The sequence below is a fragment of the Zophobas morio genome, unplaced genomic scaffold (genome assembly GCF_036711695.1).
Source record: "Zophobas morio isolate AGI-343-1 ecotype UQ-CSIRO unplaced genomic scaffold, CSIRO_AGI_Zmor_V1 ptg000014l, whole genome shotgun sequence".
In the NCBI taxonomy this organism is placed as follows: Eukaryota; Metazoa; Arthropoda; class Insecta; order Coleoptera; family Tenebrionidae; genus Zophobas; species Zophobas morio.
The window spans coordinates 12,604,939-12,630,800 of record NW_026972119.1 but is presented as its reverse complement, the minus strand read 5'-3'; the positions used below and the strand labels follow the sequence as shown (position 1 = coordinate 12,630,800).

At 33.4% G+C, this 25,862-nt stretch overlaps 1 protein-coding gene across 2 annotated transcripts; it reads right to left on the bottom strand.

Moving 5' to 3' along the window:
- Positions 1-1,861: 1,861 nt before the first annotated feature.
- LOC135129299 (uridine phosphorylase 1-like) lies at positions 1,862-25,586 on the bottom strand. 2 transcript variants are annotated; one of them, XM_064056473.1, is made up of 7 exons: positions 25,381-25,586; positions 4,303-4,426; positions 3,654-3,815; positions 3,419-3,604; positions 3,222-3,360; positions 2,981-3,174; positions 1,862-2,929 (listed from the first exon to the last, which is right to left on the bottom strand). In XM_064056473.1, the coding sequence occupies exons 1-7, from the start codon at positions 25,407-25,409 to the stop codon at positions 2,747-2,749; spliced, it is 1,017 nt and encodes a 338-aa protein (XP_063912543.1). In that variant the 5' UTR covers positions 25,410-25,586; the 3' UTR covers positions 1,862-2,746. The 2 variants fall into 2 exon arrangements, with proteins under 2 accessions (XP_063912543.1, XP_063912542.1); XM_064056472.1 differs by lacking the exon at positions 25,381-25,586 and adding an exon at positions 9,911-10,727.
- Between the last annotated feature and the right edge of the window lie 276 nt (positions 25,587-25,862).

Genomic DNA, 25,862 nt, shown 5'->3' with positions numbered 1-25,862 from the left:
ATACTCATATATTATAATGTTATTATAATCATTAATAATGATATAATTATAAATGTTTTGTTTTTATGGTACCACATAACATAACTTTTATGACCTTCCCTGTGCGATGGTAGGTTGCAAAAACTATAACTTTTTTTGCTATACAATTTGCTATAAAATTTACTTCTTATTTCATGCACCTGACCTGACTTGACCTAACGTGTCCTAATCTGTTTTGATTTCTCGATTTCTTATATGATCGTTTTCCGGGTTGGAACCGTGTAAATTGAGTTTTTAGGCTCCCAAAAACTCAATTTACACGGTTTTAACCCGGAAAACGATCATATATTGATTCCGATCGTGAAAGCCTCTGAAATTATTTCTCTATTTCTTAAATAAACAAATTTTAAACATTTCTGTGAATATATAAAACCACAAAGTACATTTTAAAACGATTGTATTTTGTAAATCAAAAATTAATAATAATCTCGTTTTTTACCTACAAAATGATTTTTTTAAAATCGAAATCTACAAGAAAATGTTGTCAATTAATTTTCGAAAATAGTTGAACAATGGGCGAAAATGTCAAAAGTGCCCAAGTCCATCTCATTTGCCAAAATCAGTCTTATCTTGGAAAGTTAAAAATCAGCTTACAAGGATCTTAGTTTATGCCTCTTTGGGTGTTTATTGCAAATATTGGGTTTACAGAATTATGGGCAATTAAAATAAATTTTCTTAAAAATCTTTCTATGGCAGCATTACGACATACGAATTCAATTCCAAAGAAGTCTCGATTACAAATTACATTGTTTGCTCGATATAATATACGGATATCATTTATTTCTCAAAAGTGATAAAACAGATTATAAAGCAACTGATATAAATATAGGTTTATAAAAGAGTCAATTGAATAAGGACACTCAAATGATGGATGAGTGCTGTCACTTTAATAGAGATACTTATTCAATCATACACACTTCAAATTTAAAAAAAAACTGTGAATGTGCAATACACATACATTGTCCACGGTAATAAAATTACTTAGCTAACGTTTTTTTAAACAAATAGTGCAAAATTAGGTATTTATTAAAAAAAATTGATAATTTACTGGGTAATTTCTTTTTCATACATTTGGTAAAACGAGTATTAACATTCGATGAATGCCACAAGTCATTAATTTTTTTTTTCTACACAAATGAAAATCAATCGTTTAATCCTGATTAAAGGTTTTTATCCTTGTAGGTCACGATAAGGTAAGTAAGTAGATTTAATAGAAAAAGTTGTGGAGATCCAAGGCGAGCTCATAAAAAAACTCGTACTATACTCACTTTGGTTTGGTTCTTTGTGAATTTGTAAAAAACCTCGAGGTATAAATCTATAAAAATTACTGTCAAGCAAATAGAAATAGCCAAAAAGATATAGAGTATGAAACTATGCTATCTTGCTTTCCTGTGTCAAATTTAAAACTAAAATAGAGTCCTGGTAACAGTGACCATTGACTATTTGTTTCCAAAAGTGTTTCTTGGAAGCTTTCAATAAATTTCTCCGATTGATTGTCCGAAGGAAACAAAGTTGCTATGAATCAGATGTGTATGAGAACATTTTAGGCTATAAAATGCGTTCAATTTAAGATATATTTAGAACAATCAAAACACAGGAAATTCTATGTCAGCAAGCAGGAATAGTTCAATGTTCACTATTTCCTGGACTCTAGGTTTAAGTTTCAATATACGTTTTGTGCTTTCAGAGAACCACATAACTGTTATAATACTGACTGTAGTTTATTTTTATAACATTAGTAGTTGAAAAGTGGGACTCATGGATGACAGGTTACAATAGGGATTGCATGAAGATTGGAAGAGAGGTTATAATAAGGACTACATAACTGGCAAATATTTTATTGTTTATAGGCGACATAAACGGACTACTCTAGAATGAACATCGATCATCAACAATAATGGAATATTTAAAAAACGAAATAGCACTTCTTGGTAGTTACCCAGAATGGTGAAGACCAGATGGTGATTAAAGAAGCCTGTACATACATACTGTATTTTCGTGGTTTACTTGGGTATATAAAATTTTAATACGAACAACCCCTATAACTGTGAGCAAATTCAACAATAACGATGTATGTAATCAACAAATTAGGCAGATTTTTTTTAATCACATGACTACGTCGTTGTCTACCATAAAATGTGTAAATTGTAACAAATGTATTGTCCAGTATATAGCTACAACGTCACAACATTAAAACACCATGCTCTATAGGTTGCAAAAGACTACCAACCGTTAAGGTATGTATATAGGTATAACATTTAATTGCGAAGCCGCTTAATGGTAATTTTCTGGTCAAAATTATGCGTACTTTTTGGATTAAAAAAAATTCCGATGAGTCTTATGCTCTGATATGTTTAGTACGAATAGTTACATGATAAGAATTCCGTCCGTCATTTCCAAAGATTCCCGGATGAACTTGAATGAAGTACAGACTGTGCTTTAACGGTTCTTTTAGTACAAATACGAACAACAGTAATGTCTCCTACTAGCTATTAATGTAACGGTGCAGGAAATGTGTGCGTCTGAAGTACTCCACACTAATTCAAGTACTCCAGTCGAAAGCTCGTATCTGTCCTGTACCCCTACACTATCTTGTCTCATTTAATAATATAAAAAATTAATATGTCATTATCACTATCCTCAATCTCACATTCAGCAAACTTCTTCCAAATGTAATTTTAGAACAGATAACTTGTGCTTTAGCAACTTAATCGAAAGTCTCCGACTCCTGCTGGACTAGTTTGAAGCGTCTTGGACTCTTGACAGCCATGGATCCATGCCCATCGAAAGATATTCTCCCTTTAGTTTGCAGATACCGTTTAATATATCTACCCACAAGCTTCTGTGGTCTGATCTGCCATTCATCCAGTACTTCCTTAGGAGCACACACCTAAAAATCACCGTGAAATCTATCCTCACAAAATTATCAACCAACCCAAACCTGATCTCCTTTCAATCGATCAAGTAAAGCAACACAGACCACGGCGGCCTTAATTCCTGCATGGTGAGTTAAAGCAGCAAATGGTACTACTTCCATTTCGATATTCTTCACCCCGTTGCTTTGTAAATGAGTTAGATATGCCATTTTTTCGGATTCTGAATAGTCGCAAAATGCGCCATCCATTCTTCCTTGACCTAGAATAGGAGAAATAGATACACAAGAGACTGACATCTAGTAGTACCTTCATAGAAGTCATTAGCACACATTGTTGTTCCTATCACCGTTTCGTAGGGATCTTCGGGATCAGCTAAAGCTCTTAGTTCTCTAACTAAACGCCTATCTAGTTTTGCCGGTCTTCTCACTGGTTTTCCCAACATTGGCTACGAATAATTAAATTAGCACTAATTTATTTATTCGTATTTTTTTTTTTCTACGTACCACTTCATAATGGTGTTGGCCCATTTCATTCACAGCGTCGTCTGAAATGACCACTGTTCCTCCTTCCAGACCAATACCACCGCATGTACCAATTCGGAAGAAAATAGGATCTTTTGCTTTAGCGTGGTACATAAGTTTGATGATTTCGTGAAGTAGAATTCCAATGGATGGTACTCCCATTCCATGCTGTAATTTGCGTTATAGGGAGACGTCGAAGATAATATTTGGAACTTACGCTAACGGATAGAATTGGACCCACTTTGTACATACTATAGCGGTATGAGTATTGACTAATGTCTTGTAAAGTGGTTCCTGTTGGTAATTTATGTCCAATCTCTTTCATTATGTAGTATGCGAACGCCTCCATGCGTTTGGGAGTTCCTCCCATGCAAACGAACTGAAAGTACATTGAATATTTAACGTCCAGGCTTTAAATAAGCAAACAAAGGGGAATTAATGGTTTCAATGTAAAATAGTTGGTTTGGAGCTGGTGTTCTAGACAGTCGCAGCCGTAAACAAAGAAAAGGAAGTAAATCGACTGGTCAGAGGTTACAGTAAAAACCAATTTTTCAAAAACTATTTCGTGTGGTTTAATATTGTTATCATCCACGAAAAGGACGTAACAGAAATTTTTTTTCTCTGACCTATTTCCCAACGATATTCCAAAATATTATGACACGTTTTATCTCCACAACAAATATTGCTAAATTCAAGGTTTGAGACCGATAAGGGGGAAAATTATTTGATAATGACCCAAATCCACAAAGTTCGTTAGATATGACGCAGCAACACAACAACAACTTTATGAAAAGAAATAAATAAATAAAATTTATAACAAAATTTGTAAATTTGTTCAACAGGTAGAGTCAGCGATTGGTGCTTACTTTGACGTCACCAAACATTTCCACTAAGTCATGGGATTCGCTCCCTAAAGCCAGGTGGTAGAGTATATCTTGATCCATCAATTCTATATGAGGATTTCTTAGCCGTACGGTCCCATCTGGATATCTGCAACAATGAAAACTGTGAATAAAGCGGGTTTTGCATTGTTTGGTTTACACTGAACGTTGCAGTAGCTTTTGTTAAATGTTATACCTGCACCTGATCGTAAACCTTGGCGGGTTTTGTAGTGTTTCGAATGGCACACCTGCTTCTAAAAAGCTTTGTTGTTTGCAGATTGTATACATGCAATGACATTTTTAAGCAACGGTACGAATACTGATCACATCCTATATAATACCTATTATGTAATTTAAAGAAATTTTAGCTGTTAAAATCTGATAAGATATTTTTACTGACCTGTCATAAATAAATAATAACTGGTTCTCAATTTTTTTTGGAATAACGCTGATCAGATCTCTTTCGCCCAATACATCATTAATTATTCAAAGGCATTATCAACTTGGAATGTCAAAGATATAGTAATTTAGTAATAAAAACACCATAAGGACAAGGAGCAACCAAATCAATATTTGTTTATTATTTATTTATAGATCGGAACAAGAAATTTCAGTAATGTAAGTGATGCAAGAAATATTTTTGCTTTACTTAGTAACATGTTCTTGAACTTTTCAACATTGTAGGACAGCATCATTGTCGCCTAAAAAGTCAACATTTATTTTATCTGTCACCATCTTTCAAAGACATAAAGATTATAAAATGATAATTATCAGATAAGAAATTTCCAGTGTTTGCGTCAACGTAATCATCCTTCCATAGGTAATTTTTTCAAAGTGTCATGTGTTTTTTTCAGAGTTAGTTGGCAAAGTAATAATAAATTCAAGTTCAAAAACTGACATTAACAAAAATTTTGGAAGCCCTTGTGACTTAATTTATGTGTTTTTAAGTAACTAAATTCCAAAGTACAATTAACATGATATTCATCTGAATAGAGTTTTTTTCGTAACAGCATACTCGAAGTTAATAAAATCACCAAAATTTCCTCACTTCAGAAGCAAAATCAATATCATAACGAATATCTCACTTGAGAGACGAAACAATAATTTATTTTAACTAGTTTTATCCTGTTTTTTTTTTCTAGATTAATAAATATAATATGACGTCACCAGCTTTCTAAAAGGGAAACATTTAATTAATATTCATTTCTGTTTTATCAACATTTTAAACAATATAGTGCATTTTTTGACAAATTTGGTTAAAAATAAAAATAACTAGTTAGGTTAAAAAGTGTGACCATTATTAAACCGTCATGGTATAATTATTATTATTAAGTGATTGTACTTAATACAATCTTACGAGAGGTGTTAATTATTATTTTACTATTTATATGTCAATCTTAAAGCACATCTAAAATTTGAAAGTAATCAGATGCGTAGTTTTGAAGACCATTTGTCTAATAAAATTGCCAAGACGAAGACAGACGACAGAATGTTTGTTTTTATTTTACGCTCAGGAAGTGAAACACAAAATGTCTATAATTTCAACAACCATATTTTTTGGTTTGTATATTTATTAAAAGCACAGTGTGAAACCGGATGAAATTAAAAATTGATTGAATTAGCACTTCATAAATAAAATGCAACTAGAGGATGATATCATCACCAAACATAGTTATTACATGATTTTCTAGCCAACATGTTCATTAAAGAGAGCAAATAACCAACGAGAAAAATATTTTCTCAGTTTCTCAGCCCACGCTTAACTTAGACTGTTTATGTTTATATTTCCAAAGAATTCGACTAATTGCAAGATTTTGTCTCCTCAACGTAAAAAGAGGACAATTAATTAAGCAAAAAAGATGGATGTTAACGACGTAACATATTTCCAATAACCTTAAAATATTTGCAAGATTTCACAGTATCAAAATCAAATAGCAAAATGTTGTTATACAATTTTGATTTTTTTTCCAAAAATAAGAATTTATATTTTTATTTTTTATTTTATATTTGGAAGAATTTGATAGAATCTTGGGGCCAGTGCGTACCTCATTTTGAAATAATCTAGAGAATCTTGGGGTACCAGGTGCTTTTTTCAGAATCTTGCAGCTGTCAGTGTTTAATTTTTGTAAACACCCAAAAAAAATTTGGGGATCCCCGGCGTTTCGGATAAATTTGAAGAAATCTGGGTTTTGTTGCTGGATGAACTTGACAAAATTTTTTGAGCTTTTAGTGTTTTATTTTTTACGAATTTGAAAAAGTCTTGAGTGCCGCAGTGTTTTGTTTTGTTTTTTTTTTTTAATCGGAAGACTCGTGGGTGCGAATGGTGTATTATTTTGGGAGCCCATTGAGATTTTTTTGTAAATTATTTAAAAGAATTTTGAGAGACTTTGGTGTTCTGTTTTTGGAAAAATTCGCGAACATTCGGGAAACTTCTGCTGTACTGTTTTTAGTTAATTTTGGGACCCCTTTTTTTTTTCTTCAATTTAAAACAATCTTGAGGTTCTAGATATTCCTGTTTGGAATGAATTTGAAAGTGATTTGAACCCCTAGTGCCTTTTCTTGTGATAATTTAATTAATTAAATTTAGAGGATACGTCATTTGCTAAAATCAGTCTTATCTTAGCAAGTATCAGCCCCAGCCACCCACCCGCCCTCTATTTTCTTAGAGGATATGTCATTTGCCAAAATCAGTCTTAGCAGGTACCAGTCCCACCCACCCGCCTTCTATTTTCTTAGCGGATATGTCATTTGCCAAAATCGGTCTTATTTTAGCAGGTACTAGCCCCGCCCACCCGCCCTCTATTTTCTCAGAGGATATCTCATTTGCCAAAATAAGTTTTAACTTAGCAGACATTTTTACCCTAGTGATTCATACCGATTCATAGACCACAAGCGCGCACACAATCACATTTATTTTGTACAATTTAAATACATTTACTAATGCAAATTTTGAAGATAACGTTATCCCACTGTTGGTGGGGATGAATAGCCAAATTTTGATTAGCGTTTTATCATCTACATGATATTCGTAAAATACGTACAAAATGTAACAATCGATCCGGTAGTTCTGAAGATTAATAAATAAAAATTGATACACACGACAGTCGGCAGACCGACAGATAGACAGATAGACAGACAGGCGGAAACGGGCGACCTATTTTTTCGTAGTCTAGGGTCATGAAACGTCGAGCAAACATGAAAATAGCCAGTCATCCGATTGAACTCTAGTACAATATTTCGTTAGCTTATGCTCGGAAAGTAATAATTGGAGTAAATTCCATAATAAAAATCAAAATATAATATTTATGACAATTTGTTCTATTACGTAGATTACAAATTTTTTGTTAACACTACTTAAGCGATAATGGAGCAAAACGTTCTGAATATAATTTTTGGTAAGTAGCTATTATTATAATTCTTATTTTATTATGTAAGACCCACCACTGACCCGGAAATGACCGGCATTCAGGCAAGACTTCTATCATTATGGGTACTAAGACCAAGTAATGATATGCATTGATTAGATTAACAGAACAATTAAATATAGACGAACGGAACATTACTGTATTCTCAAATTTTCGAGAAAATGGGATGAATCGTTCTTAATTTGATCAATAAAAAAATTATGACCCATGACTCAATAGAACCAGCGATCTTTAGTAATTCAACATTTTTATGGCCACAAAGTGATGTAATTTGGGTTTTTGCGAAAATTGAGATGCCTAGGATAAAAAATCAAGGCGGATCCATAAACTACAAGTATAAGAATCAGTTATTTTATAAAATTTAAATAGGGTTACTAAAAAAATTTGAGGGGACATCACCAAATTTTAGAGGGAATCCAATAAAAATAGACGTTGAAGGCAGACAACAAAGAAAACAGTTTCAAACATATTTTTAAAGAGTACAACGTCCACAATGTCAATTAACTTTTGTCAAAGTATGTACCTGATGTTTCGATATCTTTTTATTTCATATTTTCTGAACACACATATACCTGTATACTGCGTGTTTAAAAAAAAGATCCAAGTCCATAGCTGCTTCATTTCTTCGAGTACAACACATTGGCATTGTGAGATACGTCAAATTACAACATTTTAAATATATTACGATCTGATTTGAAAAATTATTGTTTAACTTTCATTTGTTTATGTCTACGTCATTCAATTTTTCTTTTTTTTTAATGACACCCTATAGGTATTTTAGAAATTATTGTAGAGATTTAAATACTTCTGTACATAAACAAAAGTAGCAAATATTGTCAGATTAACTGACATAAATTTTGACATCAAGTAACTAGATTTGTATACGCAAATAATGTTGTTAATAAATTTAACAATACAAGAATTATGTTAATTTTTACCAAAATTTTACAAGAATCTCCAAAAAATATACAAGCTGTCATTAAAAAAGTTAAATGTCTTAGGTAAACAAATGAAAGTATCATATTTTAAACGACTTAATTTGACGGAACACACAATGTTGTACCTACTCAAAAAAACAAGACAGCTACAGGTGGGGGATTTTTTTTTTCAAACACACTGTAAAACAAAGTTCTGATTTTATATACGCACTCGACCTCCCTTTGACTGTTTCGTTTAAAAATTCTATAAATGATACAGATTTTATTAAGCCAAAATATAGTGACGGATAAGCTCGATGGTACGTTGTTAAGAAGGCTCTGAAAAACTAAAAAAAAAAATTAATGGTAAAAAATTCCACTAAACTTTCCAAAATATTAAACTTCAAAATTGAAAAATTAACTTCATAATTCTAATTTGCTTTAAAGAAGTGTATGTTTAATAGACAGCGAAACAATTAGTTATTCATAATTTAATAATAATTTACTAGAATACAATCAACAACGTCATTTTTTACTGTTGACAAATCACTTTCGAGAATTTTTATAGGAATTTTAGAGTGTTCAAGTTTAATCTTTCCAAAAATTTGGTTCAGGTACCACCGAGTTTATACGTCATTTTTTGATCACCCCCTATATACTCGAAAAAAATTAATAATTTTGAAAAAAATTTGACAACCATAACTTAATATAAGCTGCCGATATATTGTAACCTGGATTTTTAATCAACTTAAGTACATAATTAATTAGTGTAAGATATCCAATTTAACAAAAAATTAACTGAAATCCATTTTTAACAATAATTCGAGATGATACATAGTTGGCTACTATACACAAGTGTCGTTTTTAAGTGTTCGTCATATACCGAATTAAAAATGTGTGTTTACTTTATAAATATAGCGTCTAAATTAAATATAAAGCCATATTCCAAAACCATGTTGTCTTAAGAACGTCATTCATACTACGACGATATATTTTTAAATTTATATGACATATTTTAGACGAAAATGTGAAAATCGGTGAAAAATAACAAACAAGCAGAGGAGTTTCTAATTATACTAAACAGAGTATTGATTAAATCTCGGTTTAGAATCACAAATGAAACACTTGCGCTCTAGAGGTATTCGGTATTGGTAATAGTACATTTAATAAGACTTTAATTTATATCATAAATATACAAAAATTACAAAAACACATATAATGTTTAAATATTTACACTGTACAACCACATACCTGAACTTAGCCACATCACAGTGTGTACATTCATATGCACCCTCCTCACACTTTTCATCCTCCTCATTATAATGGAAAAAATTATCGTGTGCTTCACCGTTTTCTTCCCCGTTACGATGTCTATGATTATGGTTATTCTGCATCTTTTACAGCTACAGTCGTCCCAACAGCCAACACACCACTGGCACTCTGTTACAAAACTGAATAGCTTTTGTAGCAGGACGTCGGAAAGTTGATAACAGCCACCGGCAGATCGAATCCAATTTAAAGAAGACACTTGCGTCAACGTGGGTCGGATTCTGTGCATATGCAGGGGGAAAACGTCTGTCTGCTTTCATCTCGAGGAGACAATGTAGTATGTGACAATTCAAACTATGCAATTAAATTGCTCATATGAAGACTCACGTTATTGCACGCCATACCAATGCGGGTTCCTCTGTTTTTATCGTATCATTTTATACTGCAGACTGTATATCGATTGTCTACGGGATACGCGAGGGTAAATATTTGTCGAGGTTTATCAGTTTGTGTTGCTAGACGGTTTTTAATAATGGTGTTACATAATGACGGGATCAAATATCGTACCAGCATTGTCTGTTTGAAGCCGCCGGTTGATGTAAATATTTGTCTTGGAGTAGCCTTCTGTTAGTGACTTCATTATGGTGCCATTTTACTACGTGATGCACATTTTTTTAGAGACTTTAACGTGCTTTAACTTTACACTCGATGATGTTCTCAGAAATTACCTCATTTAGTCGTTGTAATTATCATTTTAAACGCAATTTTGTGTTTTCTTAGCTTCATTAGTAAATAGTCACAAAATACAACCAGTGTCAGACACTGCAAACCTATGACTAATTTTCTTTGCAATGTTCTGAACATAAATAGCACCGGAGATGCTATTTTTGCTTCGGGTTGATGATCTCTGTCAATATGATACTAAGGGGTCAATTCCAAGTTGGTGGCGCAAGTCAGTGGTGCAGCGCAACTTTATAATGCTAATTTGGGTATCAAATGCTGGTTGCTAGGGGTGACGGAATAAACAAGCGCAATTTTTCGAGATAAATTGCGCCAACTTGCACTGCCTACTAGAGGTGCCGCAACTCCATGGTGCAAATTTCAATGGAAAATTTCAATTTATCTCGAAAAATTGCGCTTGTTTATTCCGTCACCCCTAGCAACCAGCATTTGATACCCAAATTAGCATTATAAAGTTGCGCTGCACCACTGACTTGCGCCACCAACTTGGAATTGACCCCTAAGTCATTATCTTGTTACATAAATTGTTGAAAAATTATTTCATCAACTGCTCTCTATTATTGTCCAAATCTGATGTCGGGTTAATTTTTTTCCACGCGGAAACTTCACAAAATTATTATCATAACTTGGGTGAGGGAAAATGTGGATGTAGCACATGATGGAATTTTAAACGGATGTTGATAGTGGTGGAAATTTTCTCATGCACGCAACGTGATATTAAAAAATATTTCCCCGAATTAATTTATTGTGGTAAAATATTTGTTTTATCAGTTGGCGAAACCGTAAAACTCTAAAATAGCGAGCGGCAAAATTAAAATTTGAATAATCTTGTCGTGATTTCTAGGTTATAATTTTTAACAAAGTCATCACCACCATGATTTGCAACTATTTCGTGTCACATGTGGTGCACTCATTTTTTGATCTTTCACTTTTTCTGGTCTGCAACACAAAATAACACATGCTAATTTTCTCCGGAACGGCAAAATAACATCATTTGTGGTTTGTGGTTGCTTGGGCAAGCACGTACCTATCATTACATGGTAACGTTGAAGAATGTGGTTTTTTATTCGACATATAATTCCCAATTTATCATCAAATTATGTTTTTTGTGTAGCTGTTTATAAATCGTTCACAAATAAATAGGAATTGGGAACATGTTTATTTAGTGCTTAATAAAATTGTAAATGGATTTCAATGGACGATGACGTAGCGTTTTAAACGATAATTGTTATTTGCGATACCGATCGTTTTTTTGGTGATATTCTGACTTTGAAATTTTTCTTGCATAAAGTTTTTATAGCACGCTAAACGAATAAAGATGGTGTGCATTGTTTCATCTAATGGTCGACTTCAACAAAATGGCGGCGTGCTTTACATTTAAGAAAATAAAGTAGAGTTAGATCGATGTAATTCACTGGCCTAAAATTAAATTTTCTCGGAGTTTGCTAGTTTGTAGGACACTTATTAATGTTACAAAACTTGGGGGATTGTTAGAATTAAGAGTTTCAGTTCTGCCATCTACGCCAAAGCAGTATTATCACAACACGAAAATGCGGAGGCAAGCACAGGACTCTTTTTCGGCAGGCTTTCTTCATGTTCCACAGTTTATTCTGTCTATTGGAAAAACAACTCATTAAAATTATACTAAAACATTAACATCCGTTACATAATTACAGAGTAAATATTTACTACATTTTTTTTTTCCCGGCAATAAGTCTCTTTATAGCATCGAATTTTACGATTTATTCAAGGAAATTAGACAATACAGATCTTCAAAATCACTAGTAACACACTAATGACTTAACAAAATTTTATTTTTATCAATTCCAAAAGAATTCGGGCGTTTTGATTTTAGTTTGGCAATTATGTTTTCAATGTTCTAAGAAATCGTCCATTTGGCTTCCATAAAACTATCATAAAAAAATTGGTCTAAAGAGTTTAGACAGTACTTCCCTCGCTGTCGGAAACTTGACGACTGCATGCCTATTGTGTTTTTTTTCTCATTACATTTTTGTAGTGGGAATTTAAAAAAAAAATGCGATGACGTCATCAACATTTTTGCAAGGACACGTATATCAGTTGGGATAGATGTAGTGTAATACTAAGAATAAAATTATTATATTCTCAAATTTTCGGGAAAATGAATTGGGTCGTTTGAATATTGATTTGTAATAATCAATAAAATAACGAAACAATTTACTCACGTATACCTACGTATCAGAGGCAACTGAAAATCGTGTATGTATAAACATTGTTAATTTAAGATGACAGGCGTAACAGCATACGTGAGAGCCAAACACAGAAACTGTAAACAAAACGACCGTCGGTTTTATTGCTTCGACTTCCGCTTATTATATAAAACATTGGGTTTTATTTTAATTCTTGACGGTGAAATTCACAATTGGTTGATTATAAACATGTCTATTTCACATTCGCGGAATCAAGTGAACGCATAAAACAAATGCAGGTCTGTAATGTTAAAGTCGATGTAAATAAGCGTGCTACCCTTATGTTTCAACCGAGTTTTTCCTTTAACAAATTTTGTGTCTACCAAATTGGGTTGGTTGGGGTGTAATACTAATAATAAGTGTTGCCTTTAATTTAATCAATAAAATAAATTGACTTCATTAATTTTTTTGAACCACCTCTTAAGAAAATCTAAAAAATATGAATGGAATGATAAATCACAAGTACAAACTCATCATATTTTTTGCATTTTAGATAGGATTTATTCAGCAAAATTTAAGGGTGACGTCATCAATTTTTTTAGGAGGGATGAACAAATACATTTTGAACAAAAGTTTACCATGCTTATAATAACTTTAAAATATTCCCAAGATTTCAAAGCATTCGGTTTTGTAATTCCTGATTAAATCGATAAAATAAATTCACGCCTTCATTAATTTTTTTGAGTCACCCTGCATATGCAAATCCAAAAATATGAATGGAATGATAAATCACAAGTACAGACTCATCATATTTTGTACATTTTAGATACGATTTATTCGGAAAACTTTTGAGCTGACGTCATCAGTTTTTTGTAGAAGATAACCAAATATATTTTGACTAAAAATTTATTATGCTCTTTATAACCTTAAAACATCTGCAAGATTTCAAAGCATTCGGTTTTGTAGTTCCTGATTAAATCAATAAAATAAATTTACGCATTCATTAATTTTTTTGAGTCACTCTGTATATGCAAATCCAAAAAATATGAATGGAGTGATAAATGACAAGTACAGGCTCATCATATTTTGTACATTTTAGATATGATTTATTCGGCAAACTTTCGAGCTGACGTCATCAAGTTTTTGGAGGGGATAAGCAAATATATTTTGACTAAACATTTATTATGCTCTTTATGACCTTAAAACATCTGCAAGATTTCAGAGCATTCGGTTTTGTAGTTCCTGATTAAATCAATAAAATATATTTACGCATTCATTAATTTTTTTGAGTCACCCTGTATATGCAAATCCAAAAAATATTAATGGAGTGATAGTTCACAAGTACAGACTCATCATATTTTGTACATTTTAGATATGATTTATTCCACAAACTTTTGAGCTGACGTCATCAAGTTTTTGGAGGGGATAAGCAAATATTTTTTGACTAAAGATTTATGATGCTCTTTATAGCCTTAAAACATCTGCAACATTTCAAAGCATTCTGGTTAGCAGATTAAAAATTAAATTTCAAAATGTTGTTTTATAATTTTGATTTTTTTTCCAAAAATCTGGACGTTTCGGGTGAAAAGTCGATTCAGAGTTGTAAACTACATGTGTAGGACTATGTTATTTTATACAATTGAAAACCCATTTACTATGTACAATTTTGAAGTGACGTCATCGCTTTAGTGGTGGGGATGATTCGACAAATTTTGGTTAGCGTTTTACCATCTACATGATATTCTTAATATAAGTACAAAATTTCACAACAATCGGTCGAGTACTTTCGGAGATTATCTGTCTAATAAAAATCCGTGACAACAGACGGACAGACGGACAGACGGACAGACGGACAGACGGACAGACAGACGGAAATGGGAGACCTATTTCTTCGTCTTCTAGGGGTCATGAAAGATCGAGAAAACGTAAAAGTAGACAGTCGGCCGACGGACTCGATTACAATACTTCCTTTGCTTACGCTCGGGAAGTAAAAACTGGTGATATCATTCCGACAAAATTGTAAACAAACTCTACTGAGCAGAAATATTTATTTATTTTTCAAGAATGTTTTCAATTTTTACTTTCCAAGCGTAAGCTAGGGAAGTAGATATTGTAATAATTGCACGAATGGCTACCTCCCTGGTTACTCGATATTTCATAACTCCTAGGCGAAAAAGTAGACCCGCGTTTCCGTCTGTCTGTCAACTGCTGTGTGTTGTTTGCGTGTCTTCTATCTGTCTGTGTCGATTTTTATTAGGAAAACAATTTCCGAAATTACCGGACCCATTGTTGAAAAATGTTATGTCCTGAGTGACAAAAGTAATAGAACATCAACAGCTGATTTTATTCAGTTTGTAATGAAATTTTGTATACATGTTAAAACTTTTCCAAGTAAGAATTGATTACAATTTTAATGTTATCTGTCCAGTTGTTTTAAGATTTTTTTTTCGTACGCTAGAGTGCGTCGGTTTCCAAATTTTAGACAACTCTGGAACTTTGAGATGATCCCTTTTTGGTGTTCTTTTACTTATCTCAATCAGTAGATATGTTAGGAATGTCGTGTTACTTGTGGTTTATGAATCCACCTTGAATTTTTATCCTAGGCATCCAAGTTTTCGCAAAAAAGCCGTAAGTTTATATGTGGATAAAGAAAACATCCTACTTATAAAGTTGAAGGAAATTTTTCGTGGCCGCTATGACATTATATATGTTATTTGATGTATATTGTATATAGGTAGTAGGTACTATGATTTTCTGTAATTATACATGTACCTAATACTTATGATAATGTATCGTGTATGTTTGATATCTTATTTATATTTTTGTTCTTATTTGACACATCATTTCTTAAGTATATTTTGTTATACTTTCTGAATAAACTATTATTAAGACCCACCACTGACCCGGAAATGACCGGCATTCAGGCAAGACTTCTATCATTACGGGTACTAAGACCAAGTAATGATATGCATTGATTAGATTAACAGAACAACTTTCGAGATTCTAGAATTACAGCATACAAATTAGTCTGCTATTATTCTCTAATCTCACCCCATCCCCAAAAGTCTAGCCTAACTACCGACCATTTATCCGCGCATCACATGAAAAGTGACCTACACTATTCTGACCTACTGGTGCTAATCTAATCTGACTGACATGATCAGACTGTTCAAGAAACTTACGAACAATATGACATGTTCCTAACAAAACAGCTTTTTGAATTTTGACAATTATTGAATCATTCAAATGCAAAGACTTTAAATTCTCAACTAAGCTATTTGGAAATACACCTACATTAGAGATAACTAGGGGTAGAATTGAAATTTTTTTAAGATTCAACATGGATTTCATTTCTATCGATAATTGTAGATATTTTGAAATCTTGGTGTCGTATGTTTGAATAATGTTGTTTGTGTTAGGAATAGCAATGTCAATGAGAATGGCTTCGTTCGTGTGTTTTTTGATAAGTATGATGTCTGGTCTGTTAGCTGTAATGTTTAAGTCTGTAAGTATTGTGCGATCCCAGTATAATTTGTATTTGTTATTTTCAAGGAATGGAGATGGAATGTAAGTGTAATAGGGTGTCGTATCTTCGATTAAGTTCATAAGTGTTGCTAATTCTTTGTGAATGATTTTGGCTGCGTTGTCGTGTCTAGCTTTGTAATCAGTTTGTGCTAGGATGCTGCAAGAAGAGATTATGTGCTGGATCGTTTCAGGTTTTGCTTTGCATAGACGACAGCAGTCGTTTTTTATGTTCGGATCTTTGATGATGTATTTTCTATAATTCTTGGTATTGATTACTTGGTCTTGAATAGCAAACACAAATCCTTCTGTTTCGGCATACAAACTTGATTTTTTTAACCAAATCAATGACATCTTCTTATTGACATGATTTTCTTCTAAGTCTTTGTAGAATTTTCCATGTAGTTGTTTTTGTTTTAGCACACTTATTATTTTATCTATTGTGTGGGGGGTGTGGATTTCTTCGGTGTTCGACAGATTTAAGGGTGTGTGGTTCAAATCTGCTCTTGTGATGGTGCGAAACATTTCATTTCTTTCCGCTCGTTTCAAGAAATACTTCTTCAAATCTGAGATTTGTCTCTGATATAAGTTTTCTAAGTTCTGGAAATCCCTTCCTCCATTCTGTCTTGGTAATGAGAATCTTTCAATCGACGATTTTGGATGATGCCTTCTATACTGTGTGAAGATTTTCCTTGTTGCGATGTTTAAATTTTCAAGATCAGTTTTGGACCATTTAATAACTCCGAAAGAATATGTTAATAGTGGAACGCAGAATGTATTTACTGCTTTCATTAAATTTTTTCCATTTAACTGTGTCTTCAATATTAATTTTAATCTCGCTACGTATTGATCTTTCAACTGTGTTTTCGTTTTGGTATGATTGATGTGGGAGGATTGACAGAAACCCAGATATTTGTATGTATCGTTTCGTTCTTGGGCTTCAATTATTTCCTTATTCTGGGTTATATGTGGTACTTGGTGTTGGACGCCTTTTCTGATTGCTTGGGTCTTACATTTCTCAATACCAAAGGACATACCAATATCACCGGAAAATTGTTCAGTCAGATTTAATAGGTTTGTTAACTGATTTTGTGTACTTGCATATATTTTTATGTCATCCATATACAGCAAGTGACTTATTCTGTTTTCTCTTTGTTTGTTAATTCTTATATTGAACCCATAATTGCAGCTGTTCAGGATATCGGAGAGGGGATTTATTGCTAAGCAGAACCATAACGGGCTAAGAGAATCGCCTTGAAAAATTATTATTATTATTATACGAACGCAGCAGAAAATCGACAAAATTACGGTGGATGGAACACCTAGAACGAATTGATAGAATAATAAGATAAGACAGTCAGAGAAGACCGGGGATTAAGAAACAAGAGAAATCGAGGGAAGCGGAAAAGAAAATAGCAAACTGGAGAGCGAACACGAAAAATCCAGAAGAATGAAAAAGAAACCATCGGAGTTTGGACGATAGGCCTGAAATGCCTCGACAAAGCCTCATATGTTGTATATATACAGGGTGTCCCAGGTAAAATACCGCGGCCTAATATCTTGAGAACGGATAGAGATATTGAAATTATCTAAACACAATTGTTTTTAGCTGGAAAAAATGTATACGTAGCAATTTAAAATGATACACTAGACAGTGTATGCATTTACTGCAGTCTTTTAGTCAAAGCTTCAGTAAAAGGAAATAAATATTACAATTAAGGAGCTCAGAGAAAAAGTGGTACAAATAACATTTTTTATTAAAAATTCACTAATGGGCGTGGAGAAATAGAAATAACATACGAAGTTAAACTTTCTATGTTGTTCTCTAAACCCGTACAGATAAAATAGGCTAAATGAAAAAACTTCCAGGAGTAATAATAATAATAATAATAATAACCTTTACCAAACAAAGAAGTGGGGGCATAACTTTTACAAAACAAAGAAGAAAGCTTCATATTGAGGTTTAGAGTACTTCATGAAAAATTATCGATTCCCGTCCCATTCTAAGCTCCACCTTCACTTTAATAAATTATTTCATTGGCCCAAAGAAGAAGGGCGGCGTTTACAATTATGCCTCATTGTGCCTACTTTATACGATTTTTTATTATTTAAGTGTAAACGTAAATATTATTTAACACAAGTGTAATCCTAGGCTCTATTAAATATTTATAAAATCCAACTTCTTTCTCAGAGCCAATAAAATGAGTGACCAAAGTAAAGAAGGGGTGGGTGGGCGGGGCATAACCTTTACCAAACAAAGAAGGGGTGGGTGGGTGGGGCATAACCTTTACCAAACAAAGAAGCTGTTACGGTAGCCAAAGCATTTGCAGAAAGTTTCATATTGAGGTTTATGAAATTGTCACAGATCAAAAATGTGAATTTCTTTGTAATAAAGCAAAATGATCGATGCTCTTCCCACTCTAAGCTCCACCTCCACCTTAATAAATCATTTCATTGGCCCAGAGAAGAAGGGCGGTTTTTACAATTGTGCATCATTGTGTCTATTTGACATAAATTTTTATTAATTACCCCACATTTACCTAGTTTTTTTTTAATTTAAAGTTTGCGAATGATAATAAATTAATAAAAGAAAGGGTTAACATGTTGAAATCGAAGAAGACAATAAAATATTGTCCAGTAATTAACCTATGTAGATTTTTTATACTCATTTATTTATATCGGTTGAGTTAGATTTTTTTATTTCGCAATAAATATTTAGTTATTTTTGCAAACTTGTCTTCTTATATTCTTATTACCTGTACCACTTTAATAAGTTTGTGTTTCTATATATAACAAAATACAACAAGTATTTTGCATTAAATAAAATTTGTTAAGGTCCCATATTTTTTTTTCATATTTAAGTCTTACCTTTATTTATTAAATCAAAAATTTTAATACAAAATACAAAAAGAAAAAGAAAAACAATTCAAAACACCAAAAGTATCTAATAAAAAAACTGTATATTAATTAGGAGGATAAAAAAAATAAATATTATAAAATACATACAAACAAAAAAATAATTCTAACAAAAAAGTAAAAAACCAAAGTACATAAGTAATATAAAATATAACAAGGCATACTTTGGTGGCATGTACATCTACTGGAACTCCATTTAGTTTTACAGTAATATTTTGTAAACCCTTGGCCCGATCCTACCGATTTTTCTGTGGCCACAGTCCTAAGGGGTAACTCCTGCGTTTGAATGTCTTCAAACGTTTGGTCTTGATAATTTTGCAAATGACTGCTTTGAATTCAGGTGTTGTTTTCCACATTATCTTGGTTCAACATGCTTTCTAAATCCTCTTCAATGTTAATTTTTTCAACAACATCTCGAGGCAATGATGAAGACGTAAGTCCCACTTTTGCTGGTTGTCCAAACATTATCTTATAAGGAGTTCTCTTAATTCCTGCATGAAGAGTTCCGTTTTTCATAAACTGCACAAAACCCTGTTAAAAATTATACTTCTGAATATCAACATGGGTTTATGCAAGGAAAATCCATCATCACAAATCTAGCATATGCGCTAGATAGAAATAGTCAAGTTGATGTTATATACTTATACGGATTTTCAGAAGGCCTTCGATCAAACTGATCACTATGTGCTGCTTAAGAAACTTGGAACCTTTGGTTTCTCTAACTCTCTTTTTGCGCTTCTGAAATCTTATCTTCTAAATAGGCGTCAACAAGTTGTACATCGTAGATTTAAATCTATAGTTTTTGTCTCAACCTCAGGTGTCCCCTAAGGATCCAACCTTGGACCCCTTTTATTTCTAATGTTCATCAATGATATTATTGACGCGTTGGAGCCCTGTAATAAATTGCTCTTCGCTGACAATTTAAAGATCATCATGGAAATCGCATCAATTGCTGACTGCGTCACGTTACACAATTGTCTCAATGTTCTATCCAAATGGTGTAGTTCTAATCGTCTTCGCCTAAATTTATCTAAATGCAGTATTGTATCCTTTACAAAAAAAACTCAACCGCAATATATACTCATATTCCATTGAAGAAACAGTATTACTCCGCAACTTCTATTTCAAAGATCTAGCTATCCTATTTGACGCTCAACTTATGTTTAAAGATCATATATTTAATGATATCAATAAGTCATTCAAAATCTACGGTTTCATATATAGAAACTTTCGGTGACCTTGAATATGGTGCGTTGATCTGGTACCCCATCTGTAGAACGTATAATATGTCAATTGAAAAAGTGCAACGACGTTTTTTAAAATTTCTCGCCTTCAGAATGGACGATACTTATCCTGTAGGTGGCATCGATTTCAAGATTCTCTTGAATAGATTTCAATTTTTCTCTAGATACTCGAAGAATGTTAACAGTCTTGCGTTTCCTATATAATCTAACTCATGGTAAAATTGATTGCCTTTTTATCAGGTTCCTTTCGGTTTAATGTTCCTCGTCCTGGACTGCGTTATGCTCCGTTGTTTAACCTGTCTTACAGTCGTACCAATGTAGCAGTCAAAGTTCCAGTCGCAGTATTGATGTCCACATACAACGTTCTTTGTCAAGATTATGATTTACACCATGACTCAATAAATACAATTTTAAGTCATGCTCGTGCCGTTTTAGGTGTTATGAAAACGGGAAACGTTCTGTTGTCTCTATTATTGTATTTTATATTGTATACATTGATCTCTGTAAATGGGTTTTTACCTGTAGAATGATCAATAAAGATTAAAGATTAAAACCCAATCCTTTATTCCAGTTATTACATTGCTGTTCTTGCATCCAAATATTTAAAATATTTTCAATGTCCTGGTTGGCGCGCTCTACACTACTTTGCGACTAACTATGGCGAGGTTTGCCATGAACAATTTTCAGTTCAGGGCATAGTTTTCTTAAATCCTCAATCATTCTGATTGCAAACCCTCGTTCATTGTCGGACTGTAACATGGATGGACAACCGAATAACAAAAATATGTCAAGAAGATGTTCTGCAACTTCTGATGCTTGCTTAGTTTTAAGGCTTTGGATAGATTCAAGGGGCGTTGCGATGTTATAGTGCTCTCGATTTGGCCCAATAGTCGAGACCTAACTGCGGATCTGCGATCGTAATGGCCTAGTTTCGGACGGCATGTTCGTCCTAGAGATGTGTAATGTGCTGTACGGGTAGCTTGCGATAGATATAATCATCGTCGTAGGGGGAGAACAGCCCCGACCGGTAGCCCCAAACTCCGCTTGTGCTAGAACGCCCCAGGGGTACTTTTGTGGTGCTCCTGTTAACTGCCGTAACTTTAAATCTGCCGCCACACGCCCGTAATAACTTGTGTATTTGCATCCACTTACTTTAATTTAGATTTTGCTTTGTTTTATTAAATTTATGATATTCAGATATTTGCATTGATTCCAAACAGATGTATAGGATTTTGTGTTTGTTCGTTTTTCATATGTGTATGTCTGTCAGTTCGCAAGTGTTTTTTTTTTTTCATATATTTTAAGGTGTTTCATTTGAAATGTAATATGTCCGTGAATATACGATAGGAGGTTTTGAGGCTGAGGAGTGAATGCGAGATGGCAAGTTCGTGTTGCCTTCGCTCGCAGCTTCTTTCCTCCTAGAGAGGAGGGGCAATTTTTTTTTGCCCCCTCCCAAAAATTTTGTCTATTATTTCTTGCGCTCTCAACTCACACGCAGTATATGCTCACTTGTATGAAAAAACGTCTTCCCGCCACTTTAAAAAAAAAAAAGAACACACAACGTAGGTTTACATTTTGTTAGACGACCACAGCCAAGGCCAAATTTAAAGACGGGAAGTTTGGGTTATCACATCATTAAATTAGACTTCTCTCTAAAATAATAGCCTTTACAGAATTTCAGTTCATCCATCCGTTCTCAAGATACGAGCTCGATCTCGGTGTCGGTGTCGGTGTCGAGGACACCGACACCTGTCTGAACTTAATCTGAACATACGCATGTAACGCTGCGCTATAGGCACACACAGAGAGGGATAAACTACTTAATAAAATGTGTTCGTTTGACTGCTCCAACGACTAAATTAGGTACAACAGTTAATGCCGTTTTCACACGCTTTATTACTCATTTAAGAACTAATATTTACTTGTATCACTCATTTTAGTCACCATAGGCCACTAATAACTGTATTAAATGATAGGGATAAAGATATCGAAGGCAATAACGCAATGATTGAACAGTAATTTGTATTTTAAATGGAATAAGTTATAAATATTGCTCTAGCATTTGTAAATATTTACATGTTACTTTAATTTGTTTTATACAATATTATTATAATAATTAATTATGATATTTCTATATGATATTTCTATATGATAAATAAATAAAAAAAAGGATATTTTATAATAAACAACAATTGAAAATACATGGATATTTACTTGAATTAACCCAATCATCATTTTGTCAAAAAATACAAATGCAACGTATTTTTGGTTTTTATTGTTTTTTAATAGAAAATTAATGACTTCGCCGCGTATAAGTGTTTAATTTATATAAATTGACAACTCCATCCGTACATCCCTGGGTTGATGCACTCTTGCGCTTGTGCTGAGAAGAAGAAAAGAAAAATTCGTTAAACACATGAAATAAAATGTCTTAAATATTCTCTGGATTATGTTTCAACACCACTTGACAAAAAGTTTTTCTAAGCAAACACTGGATCAACCAATAGGTGAAAACAGCTATTTCTCGGACAAGATCCCCACCGGACTCTGGATTGTACTTGTCATCACTGGTGTCACCCCTATTTTATACGTTTTATACCAGTAAAGACATTAGACAACTCAATGAAAATCTACTGACTTAAGTTTGTCTCTATATCTTACTAATATTAATGTGTTGGCCTTAATCCTAAGCCGGCTTACTCTTGCGGGTGTCAGGCAGTTATTATTCCGGTTTCCTTTTCCAAGCCTACTTCTATCATTTTCTGTCACTTTAACTTCCTCGTCCGCATTTTTCGTGGTCATAATTACATTCTTCAAAATGAAATATCTCATTGCCATCTTTTATTAAAGTTTGTACTAGTGCCGTCTGTAGTTATTCTCCGAAAACGGTGGTTTTTATTGCATCTAAACTTGTTTTTCCATTTTTCTGAAAAAACTCACTGGGCGTTTTGTATCTTCCGGTTTTGACTCTTTGTTGTCACTAGTCTTGAAAATATTTGAGTTTTTATTTGCTTAGGTAACTGTTTCTTGCTCACGAAGGAACTCTTTATGCGATTAAAGAGTTTGACTGTCTCTTCTATATTTATTTTAATTTCTTCGTCTTCACTTTTATACAAACAACTAAAGCGGACTCAAAATTTTCATCGTCAGCGATGCTCGCGTTGACCATTTTCCCTCCCGGAGACAAGATTCTTTCCTAAATCAAAGCTACCTCTTGAGAATAAAGTAAATATGATGTTTGTAAGACACGGTTTCAGTATTATTTACCTTTATTACAAAAAACTCATTCAGGGTTTCAAAAATAAATCTCGTGATTTGTTCTCTATTGATGGATTTCCGCGGTATATAGCCCTCCTTTTACCGTTTAAGTAAAGCTATAAGACCGTTTTATGTCCAGGAATATCTGTGTTTCTTTAACTTTTAGACGTGTTTTATGATCAAATAATGGGACCACAAAGTGGAGACCTTATAACCCAACAAGCAAATAAAGTAGCAATACAGTTTCAGTACAAGCATTTGCCTTTTAACTCGACAAGATTTATGAAATTTTGTCGATATCATTTTTAACAATTAATAAAACTGAAAATTTTCTATCCTGGGTTTGCTTTATACGCTGAGAAAATTGTGTCAAAAAAGTCAAATTGTAGTAACTATTGTATTATAAATCGTACCTAAACTATGCAATATATTATACATCTACACTTGTAGTTATCAGTGCACCGGTATTTTTAATCCTACTTTTGCAGATTTTTGGGCAAAATCACCAGCCTAATATATCGTTAATCAAAATTTGTCTATCCACGCCCATCAAAATTTTCATGACGTAACCTCGAAAGTTTGCAACATATTCCTATTGAAGATGTTAAAATAAACAACTTGGACTTTTTATTGTTCTTTTAAATAACTTAAAACCACTTCTTTGCTTCTGAAACTTGAAAACTCGTTTATTTCTGGAATCGTTTACACGTTTCAACAATGGCAATTCTGTGAAATACTCGTAGCATTGGTAAACTTTCCAGTTTCTATTTTCATATTTTATGACAAAATTCTAACCCATTCTTTGTCATACTTGTAGTTCCGTCTCGACAAATAAATCCAATACCTAACATTATTACAATCACTTTCGCTCCTGAAGCCGGATAGACATGTCAGACTATATTTCACCAAGTTTTTTGTATCTGATATAAAATCAATAATACGTTACTAAATACGTAATTGTTTTACAGAAACGCCGCATTAACGTTTTTTCTTGTAAACCTTGCAACCACTTCTTCAGTGGAATGATAAATACGAACAACAAGAACTAGGTTTTGCCTTTCAGGACTTTAGTTTCGCATAATTTTCGCACAAACTACCTAAATCATAGTGATTAAATTTCACCCTATATGCTAGACCTAGTACATACATCCAACACCTGAAACGTGAGATAAAGCTCTGGTGTTTGTTCTAACAAACGTTGTCATGGTAATTATGCGTGAAGGGTGTGCCCCATCGCCGGTACAAGAAGGGCGCGTGCTAAAAACCGAAACAGGTGACTTCCTGCTTCAGCAAAAAATCATCGCGTAAATCTCACAATAGGTTTCTCGCTTCATTATGTAAGCGTTTTTTCCCCGCCAGCGTCTAATCGAGTGATTTCGTGCTAAAAAATTAAATTTATGAATTTACTCAGCTAGTCCTTGTCCCTTCTAATTACCGCTTCGACCGTGACCATCGGAAGCAAACAAGCGTGAAGACGTCGACGAAAAAAAATTTACGCGAATGATTTTACATATTTCTCCGAAAATACACAACACCTGTTTCGGATAGGCCAATCGATATGAATAATAATGCTTTGTGCTAAACGTAACAAGACATTACTTACTCGTCTCTTTCTTCGTCGGAAACGGACATCGTAGAGGATAGTTCTTGACACTAAGAAAACACTATGTACAGGGATGGGACCAGACAAAAACTAGTTTCCTTAAAATAACTCAAACATCACTAAAAACACTAAGAACTAAGAGAAAGGGTGCGTCACTTGGCAGTTGCGATATCGACCACCGCGGAGTGAGGGCGCCGTATTGAGGTTATTATCCTTTGGCAGGATAAGCGCTTATGCTCTCCTGCTACCGCAGGACGATCCTCTTCCTATTCTTTTCCACGCATTTAAACTTTTTTCCACGGAAAATGTTGCCTCGAAAATTAATAGTGTTTACATCGATTTAATGCAAGTAATGGTTTCGCGCTGGAAAAAATCGCGAGCATAATAACGTAATTGTATTCTCGCTTGTTTACCATAGCATTATTATATTACGCTTATTTTTATATGAGAATGGATTGGCGGATCAGGAACAAATTCTGTAA